Genomic DNA, 9804 nt, shown 5'->3' with positions numbered 1-9804 from the left:
TGAAATTCCTGACGTCAGCTGTGGACATCTGCAAAGGCAGATATCAGTAACTGTTTCCTATTACTGAGAATAGTCTGTAAGAAAAACAGGAAAATGTCAACAGGTTCCATTTTTGCAACGCAGGATGACAAGGCAATGCTTACATAGTCTATGATAAACCTTATTTATATAGAAATAATTGCTCCATACACTCAGCTCAAATGGTTACAATCTAGATAATACCACAACTATTTAACTATGCTGTTCTTGTCAAGCATATGGTCCTAAAAATACAATCCTACTTTTAAGCATGTATGAGAGTTTAAGCCAGGAAAAATCCCATATGTGTTAGTAGAATTTAGCTTTAAAACAGAGAGTCAGGGCATGGTATCTTACCTCTAAAGAAATGGGGGATTGGGTGTAAATATTCTTGAACTGCAAGATAGGACCTACTTCAGGAGAAAGCTTTGGAAGTTGGATTTCAGTCATGCATTTAATCAGGCATCAGTCCACAAGAAGATTGCCTTGAAGATTCACAGCAGTACAAAAATGGCTTGAGATCATTCCCAAAACTCCTGAAGCTGGTAGGACTTAGTAGGCTTTGGACCTCCTTTTTCACTGAGAGCATTGCTAGTCATATTAATGCAGTATTTAATAATAAGTTTTCCACCACCAAAAGCTACTGAGATTGACTGGGGTTTTTTGTGATTATCAAATTAATGTTCCAAAATCTATACATAGATGTCTTAAATCATTGATATGAATTTTCAAAACGGCTGAGCATCCATTGCTTTCTGTTTAGCCTGCACTTTTGTACCATAATTATACTTTAGATTGAGAAGATTTAGTGTAAAGGTCTTTGGATAACATTTGAACAGTTAGAATGATGTATATTTTAATTTGGCATCTAACTCATATCTATCTTAATATATGTACTGAATCAAAAAGTAAACAGATTGCAAGCACACTGTTTCCTTATTACAATCCTTACTCTTATCACAGTTTCATATGGCATTTTGAAATCGTATGAAATCAACAAAGGTTGGTTAGAAAATATTACTGTCTTTACTGCTTAAGCAGGCGTATAAAAGCCTAGGCATAAGTTAGAAATTCGGAAGAAAATCAAAGCAGAGATCTCATCTTAACAACTTTCATCAACACGAGTAGTTTCTTTTTAAAGAAGACAGTGCCTTGCAACGAGAAAGAAATGTCAAGTTTGAACTGGAGTTATCAAGGCAACAATGGTAAAAGCTATCTTTAATAGAAAATCAGATGTATTTATAATGTATTGAATATTTCCTTATTTTCCTTATAGAAATTCTTGAGAATTACATGGATTAGTAACATATCAAGTATCTGTATTATGTATACAATTGGTTCCAAGGAATTCAGTGTTGGTACAAAATTAGAAGTAGAAAACTTCAATTATTTATTTATTTTACCCAGGACCTGACCACTGGCACAAGTTATACCCTATTGCCAATGGAGACTGTCAATCTCCTATTGATATTAAACTCAAGGAAGTCAAAAAAGATGCATCTCTGGGATTTCTTCAGATCACTTGGAAACCTTCCACATGCAAAGAGATCGTCAATGTTGGACATTCATTCCATGTGAATTTTGAGGATAAGGACAATCAATCAGGTGTGTAAAAAATCTGGATCTGGAGAGGGGGATGTTTTCTTTTTCATTCTCTTTTTCTATAATTTATATAGAAAACAAGACTAGCCTTCCAGGAGTTTTTTATATAGATTAGGATATGCCTGCTAATTTTATTTCAACAGTTGGCAACACCCTTTAAGTGCCACAGAAGGTCCAGATTATGTTCTTTAAAATCAGGGCTTGTTGGCAAGTGTTCCTGTGTTAACAGCAAAAGGACTGGTAAGTTCCCAGTAGGAAACCTCCAGGATAATCACTGATTTCTGAAGGGGAAGGTAGGAGGAGAGTTTCTAAACACAGTTACTCAGTTGTGCTTTTATTTTAAATCAACATGCGGTGGGAGATTTATACATATGTAAAAGTTAGTCACAGTATAACTCCATATGGAATCACTCTGGACTAGGTTGTTTTTTTTCTCACAGTCTTACTACCTTGATAGCAAAGGAGGAGATTTCTTTGTACTGATGCATAACATTGTAAGTGCTGCAGGAACTCCAGGCACATATTTCTAAGCATCATGCACAATTACAGGTGCCTATCACCACATTAGGAATCAAGACATATTTATGTGCTTGCAAGCAAGGAATTAATGATAATGACCAATAAACAGAGTCAATAACGTTGAAGTACACCTATGGCATTTCATAGTCTAAATTCTGACTACCTGTATTCAGGCTACCTATAACTGTTACTTCTGTGAAAAAAGACCTTTAAAATGCTGTCATTAATAATGCAAATTTTAGTGGGAAGTGAGTACCATGAGGTAGGATGGTTTGTTCTGCAGTTATTAAAATCGAATTACTCTTTCTGGCAGACTGCTGTTTTTCTGCATTATTTTTTCTTTTATTTTCTCTCTGAGGTAGAAAGTCTATTCACATATATTTCACCTGAATTTTGGAACCGCATTGAGGAGACATGCAGATTTACTATAACCAATTCACTCATACACATACCTAGAATTAAAACCTCCAATAACTTTGGCTTAACTGCACAAAATGTTTTTGTTTGTTTTTTTTTCCTCCAGATGTTTAAAAATAATTGAGTATCAAAAAATCTTAACATGTTAACATGGAGAACACTGCTTGCATGTTACAAAATCTTTGAAATCTATAACTTCCCTGACAGGAAGACTTTATTGATTGATGTTTTTACCGTACTTCATTCATTTGCAGTGTGCAGTGCTGGCAGGTGGACCTCTCACCGGAACATATAGATTGCGGCAGTTTCATTTCCATTGGGGCCAAACTGATGAGCAAGGCTCAGAGCACACAGTGGATGGAAGGAAATATGCTTCAGAGGTAGAGTCAATGAAAGGAAAGTTGAAATCAAGTTTTCAAAGTCCGGTCATGTATATCATCCTTAAGAAGAAAAAAAAAAACAACAAAGCCAAACAAGCATATCTAGATAGCTTTAGTAGTTATTTTATTTTGCAAAAGCAATACCATCTCTGCAAATGCAAAGTTGACTTTGCAAGAGCAAATTGGATTTTGTGGTCAGCACTTATTAATCTAAATCCATATTTAAATAATGAAATAGAGCTGAAAGGTGCAGGTATGAAAGTAACGTTTGCTAAATGTTAAAAAGATCAGCTGTACACACACATTCAGCTTAATACTAAATCATCTGCTTTTTAGAGTCTGATCACCCAATGCCCCACTATAATTGTAGCTGCAATTTGTCAAAGCTACAAGCATGCTGATCACTGTAAGGTTTTTTCTCTGGCTTTTCAAAAGCAGCAAATAAGAACGAAACCCAGAAGAAATTAATTAAAATAAAGAGATAAAAAAAGTTATCTAGTAATGGCCTCAGAAGCTGTCAAGTACATTAAATGTTTTCAGATAATGAAGCAAGATCTGTTTTACAAAAACTACCCCTTAAAGTAACAGATTTTATTTGTTTTCTAAGACCTTAGTGACCTGCTAACAGTCATGAACATGCCAGCAAACAATTCATGTTCAATTCATGTAATGTTATCTTTGGCAACTTTTCAGATTTTAAGAACATTACAACATGAGACACTAATGAGACAGATTACACATTTTTAGTGTAGGCATTAGGAACAACACAGCCAGAAATGTGTTCCTAATAGGAAATTTTCCACTGTTGAGAGTGCTAAAGCTATCTCATTTGATACAGCCAAGATAAGAAAGGGGTGTCCCTTTAGAATTACTTTCTGCTGTAAAGAGATAGTGCACTTTCGCTGTGTTTAAGCAACACATGATTAAGTATTCATTAGTTTGCTTTGAATCAATAGTTTAAAATATGTTGAAACAGTGAAGATGTTAAGTTGAAAAGATAGCAATTCAGCTTTAATAAATACCAGAATTTTTTTTTAATTGTTTTAAATCAGAATGTTAAGATTATGTGCATTATTTGATAATTTTCATGTTCTGTTTCTATATTTTATAATCTCATTGTTGTATTTTAAGATGTTTTGATATTTTTTGTGACCATGTTGCTGAAACATTATAGAAATAATTCAGGACTAGATTATCACCATAGAGTTACATAGTTGCTAAGGAATTGCTAGGCATATTAATAGGTGAGAAGGCACATAAAGAAACTCCTATGATTTCCACATTCTGTAAGTTTTTGAAATTTATATTTCACGAAAACTAGCTTAAGATATAATAAGCAACATAGTAGGCTGAGTTTCTTAACTCTTTTAAAGCAAATACTGTCAAATAATTGTTGAAAGATTTAGGTTGAATATAAACCATCCACAGCCATGATGTTCATGGCCGTATAATCACTCTTTTGCGGTAAATGGGACTATTATGAATAAATGTTGCCCCATGTGTAACGAAGTTGTTACACTCCTGAAAATGATATTTTATGTATTACATTTTTGAAGACAGGAAGATAAAGGCATGCACAGGAGACTGCTAGCAATAGAGTTAGAAATATGTATGTCCCTTGTAAGTTGTGATTTTCCACATCTCTGTGTACTTACCCCTAAACTGCTTTCAGGAATATGTGCAGTTCTGCCTACCCCAAGGGAAAGCCGGGGTATGAGTCCTGACAATGCCAGGGTGATTCAGCAAACCACCATAAATCTGCAGGCGTTCACAAGCATGTTCTCAATTTCACGCTCAGACCCTAAGAGTGCAGAGTGGCGTTTCTAACTATGTTACTCTAGTTGTGGAATTTCTCTGTAATAGAACCAGCAAAAATGATCCTGTCGATTGTTTCTTTAGCTTCATCTCATTCATTGGAATGCAGACAAGTATTCAAATGTAGCTGAGGCTTTTGACAAGCCGGATGGCTTAGCAATTGTCACTGTCTTCCTGCAGGTCAGTTACTGACATACTAAAACCACAAGTCTCTCTCTTCCCTTTCCTTACCAAAACTGCAGTCCATGATGAGGACTAGGAAAAACACATCTTTCTCTTAAATCAGTGGACATGACTGTCTCTTATCCTGATTTAGCTCCTATTGCCAACTTTGTTCATGCTTCTACATGGTTGTTTTACCCAAATCCCCATTTCATCCACAGACCCTTCAAGAAGACCTGCACTTTAAAGCATGGGTACTAGTGAGCTTGTGCTGTTTCATTCACCTTTGTAACAGGCAATGCTCACACCTTTTCTGTTTGCTTTCCACTCCATTTACAGCAATGTGAACTTTCACAGAAAGATGGTTTCAGTCACGTATGCTATTACTGTCTAGCAATCAGAAAAAAAAAAAAATCTAAATCAGCACTCCCAAGAAATCTTGAATCCATGCACATGGCATATTTAGCCTTTCAAAAGCAAGGCAGGAAAAAGAATTCCTTATTATTAAGGACTTTGTTATTTTAACAAAATACCATTAAATAATACTATACTTTATTATAGAATGCTAAAATATAATTACTTATAGTTCATATTGCAAAAAAGTTACCAGCAAAACCATCTCTCTGAATGCTTTCAAAGCAAATTTCAAAGATAAGCACATATGATCATATCAATCATATACTTCTGAACCATGGATTATTTCTGCAGTCTGTTTGCATTACTCTGCAAAGCAGAAGCAAAATGTCCTGCTATTTCCTCAAAAAGTTCTAAATTTTGTATCGTTCATAGCGGGTTTGCAAAGATAAACTAATGAAGATTCATAAAGCACATTCTTGATTCTGTTAGAATAAAACTATTGTTACATATTTAGGATTTTAAAGTATTTTTTATTTACAGCTTGGCTTATGCAATGAAAATCTGAAAGGTGTCTTGAAGGCCTTGGATTCAGTAAAGACTAAGGTAAACATCATCACAGCCTGATCATGATATAGAGTAGTTAAATCAAAATCTACACAGTCTCTCATCTGCCTTTTTGAAGACTTCAGAATAATGCAGGTGTTCAGCTGAAGAATGTTGCTGAGATGTGGGAGTCAAAAGCATGATTCTGGACATGAGTTTATGGGATCCTGTAAAATACTTTGTATTGTTGGGGCTCCACCCTGTAGACAGCTATGAGCTCTTTGTCTAAGAGTACACAGTTCCTGATTCCTAACTAATCCTATGCTTCCATCCATCCATCTGTCTATTTAAAATTAACCCCGGTGTCCATCACCAGCACAGCCTAACAGTAACCAAACTAAAGTTCTCTCAGTTAAAGGAAGGAAAAAAAGGGAGAAGAAATAACACCAGAACTGCATTTTTCTCAAGCAGTCTTGTAAAGCAGTGATTATTCCCACTAAGCCTCTCATAAAGGCACAAGGTAAGCAGAGATAGAGTCTGAATATTGGAATGTTAGTGAAGCATGTTAAAAATACAACACAGCATCTCCCACAGGATTTTAAAAAAGAATGTAGACTTTGACCCCGAACATACAAACATTACCAACATGAGTGAATCCTGCCTTAGCCTCCCTCAACAGACAGCTGAAAATTAATTATACTCTGAAGTGTTTTGCTTGCTCAGGAGCATAGAGTTCAGTATTTGGGAAAAACAAAACAAAACAAACACCTTTAGTCAGTGATGACTGAACTCTTTGGTATCTAATACCATTTTTGGGGAAAATTGGTTTTTGTTTGGGTTTTTTTGAGTAACGTGGCTCATTGTCAGTGGTGTCAGCCTAGATGTATCTCAGTGTCAAATTTACCACCAGGGCAAGCAACTCACCTCTGATGCTATGAGAAAACACTGGTGTTTTGAAATTACCTCCTCTGATTTAGGAACACACTCCTTTGTAGTCTGGGATGTAAATTCTATTTTACTTATGGGTTTCATTAACCCAGAGTATCTTCCACAGGGTAAGAAAGCTCCCTTTTCTGATTTTGATCCTTCAAGCCTGCTGCCTAAATCCATGGATTACTGGACCTACAATGGCTCTCTGACTCATCCTCCCCTCCATGAGAGTGTCACCTGGATTATACTTAAAGAGCCAATTACTATCAGTTCAGAGCAGGTACGTTATTACAGGGAACAAGACCCTTTACATTGCACTGCTGCATTTTATTAGGTTTATTTTTCTCATTTTTACTGTTAAATGAGCACTACCTTTACACCACATTGTTGCTTTTAATAAACACTTATGATTCTGCCTCAACTGGGTTAGGCTACTCACATTTTACAAAGTCTTGTGGGAACTGAGATAAGAAGACTTCAGATTTGTGAAGTTGCTTCTATTGCTCCAGGAAAGGCAATTTTCTTAATTAAACTTCCTTGAAGTGCTGTGTCTCCCAAAGCAGAAGACAGGCAGAAAGCTGAATTCTTCCCATCTTCATTCCTAGAAGACTCTCCAAAAGAAGTTCATATTCTCATCAAATCTCAGCCAGAAACCTGCCTGAGCAGGGAGCTTTGTGCTGTGCCACAAGATCAAATAGCCAGAGTATAGCTCTATTCAGTGCTATCGTAGAGTAGTTAGGAGGTGTACCAATTGCTTTATTACTGCATTTTTTCCTAACAATGTCTGTAGGACAAGCTCAATATCCCTCACTGGCCTCACTCAGGTAAGTATTCTTTGTGTTCTAAACTCTTGGGCAACTGTCACACAGTTATTGCCACCTGTCCCTCCAAAGGTGTTTGAATTAATATCTTTCCAGATAAGGCTAGTTAAGTACTTGGAATCTTTGAAAATAAAAAGCACACCTGTAGAAATAATTTGGGTATTGTGAAGATCATTAATGTTTGTTCAAGGTGTTATTCATTAGGCTATTGAATGGATATGGAATAGAAATTAAGTACAAATAGTCTGACATAAAAGCAATGTTTGAAGCAAAGTTGAATTAGTTCTTAAGCCTTGCTTTTTACTTTCACAACTGGTGATATGTTTAATTTATCAGCTTTTTTTTACATAAGTGATAACACAGTAGTACCGGTGTCTGAAAGTTTCTGTGGTAGTTGGATACAGGGGTCAATAGGATATTCAAAGCTGGTTGGTTGTTCCAATACTTCTGTGGTAGCATAAATCCTGACTTGCCACTGGATTAATTCAATATTATGAAGCTTATTTTTTTAAAAAAAATAGAAAGTTAGTTAGGAAGTATAACAATTTCTCAGATATGCAAGATAAAAGTGAAAAGCTAAATATATCCCTTCCTTCCTTGCACCACTTAGCTGGCTCAATTCCGCACAATCCTGTCTTCTGCTGAAGGGGAAGCACCTTGTCCCATACTAAGCAATCACCGGCAACCCCAACCGCTGAAAGGCAGAGTGGTGAGAGACTAATCCCAGAAAACCAAAGCAAATCTGGAGCACAGTCTGCTCGTCAAGAGCAACACATCCAAACAAAGACTATGGAAAAATCTACCAAAGAAATGAGAACAGAGCATGTGTTCTTAGCTGCAATATTCCTGTCCTGCCAGAAGCTGTTGAAATTCACTGGCTAGTGCTTTTACTGGAATTAATCTATATTCTTTCTGTGGTAGTTTTAATGCACGACTTCTAACAGTGAAATGTAGTTTAAATTTTTTTATGTGGTGATAAAAAGCAAAGTAATTGTTTAGAGTGAAATTAATCAGCACTCAGCTTCCCACAAGAGAGTTTATGCAACTGTATGTCTGTTGTTTTTTGCAATGAAATTTCTTCTGTTAATGGCAATTACTAATCGGTTATTGTTGCTTTGGCTAATAAAAATGGTTTATTTTTCTAGCTTAACTGATATATGCCTGATTTAAATTAAATTAATAAAGAAAGTGCTTTGAAATGAAACAGTATTGTAACAGTGCTATACTATAAGTGTTTTAAAAGAAATTGTGTGATAATTGCTCTTTTATTTCACCTGAAGACCTAATAAAGACTTATTAGACATATGACCATGGAAAAATAAAGCACCTTGGTCTCGCTGTACAGTTAAGTCACACAGTTTCACTATTTCTCAAGCAGAGCCATACTCAGCTTTGCAAATGGCTCCAGCAGTGACAACTAAATTATTTAATAGCCAGCAGTGGCAAAGGTCTGAAGAAGATAAAGTCAGACTCTACAAGGAACAACAAAAAGCATGAGAAAAAAAAATTAGATTTCCAGTTGACCCCATTATGTAACTTAAATGTTATTTGGCTGCAATGATGAAGTACCTTCATTAAATTACATAAGTGACTATTATCTGTTGGGGTTTTGCAGCACATCTTGCTGGATATAGTTTCTTCTTTAACATTTGCATGCCTTTGACTATACCATAAAAGCAGGGCTGTAAACATTTACAGTTCCTCACACTTCCTTTATAAAGTAAAAAAAAATTTCAGATCCACGTTTCCAACATATTCAAAACCTGAATTGCTTTAAATGCAAAATACCACCTCTGCTGCAGCCAGCTGCACTCAGTGAGACGTACTTCTAGGTCAGGTCAACCTCTTCAGCTAACCAGTGTGTGTGTATCCAGCAACTGGATCAATAAGGCCTTGGTCTGTGACTTACCACCATAATGCAGTGGCAACATTTATCCTATCAGAACACGTGAAATGAATAACTAATCACCTGCCCCAGTGAAATTATCTTATACCTGATTGGCTTGTGTACCCTTGATGCCTGGTGCCATTAGCCTGTTAGGCACTATGACAGAAGTCAAGACTAACTTTATTCAATGCGATGCATTTGTAAGAGACGCAATAAAATCATACCAAGACCTTTATTCCATTCCAAAAGAGGTGCCACATTTATGGCTAACTTTCTATATTAAATAAGTTTTGAGATACCACAGACAATTTACACCTGAAAAAAAAGGAAAGGTCATTTAGTCTTATTCTCC

At 35.9% G+C, this 9804-nt stretch overlaps 1 protein-coding gene across 1 annotated transcript; it reads left to right on the top strand.

Annotated features, from left to right (window-relative positions):
- The first annotated feature begins 1186 nt into the window (after positions 1-1186).
- On the top strand, positions 1187-8285 carry CA1 (carbonic anhydrase 1). Its single transcript, XM_026841487.1, has 7 exons — positions 1187-1223; positions 1426-1623; positions 2818-2936; positions 4836-4931; positions 5811-5873; positions 6868-7023; positions 8175-8285. Exons 1-7 carry the CDS (start codon positions 1187-1189, stop codon positions 8283-8285), a joined length of 780 nt encoding a protein of 259 aa, XP_026697288.1.
- Positions 8286-9804: the final 1519 nt, after the last annotated feature.

This window comes from Athene cunicularia (assembly GCF_003259725.1).
Source record: "Athene cunicularia isolate RWA chromosome 2 unlocalized genomic scaffold, athCun1 chr2_part1, whole genome shotgun sequence".
Lineage (NCBI taxonomy): Eukaryota > Metazoa > Chordata > Aves > Strigiformes > Strigidae > Athene > Athene cunicularia.
Note: the sequence above shows the minus strand (reverse complement) of the source record. Positions and strands in the feature narration are given on the sequence as shown.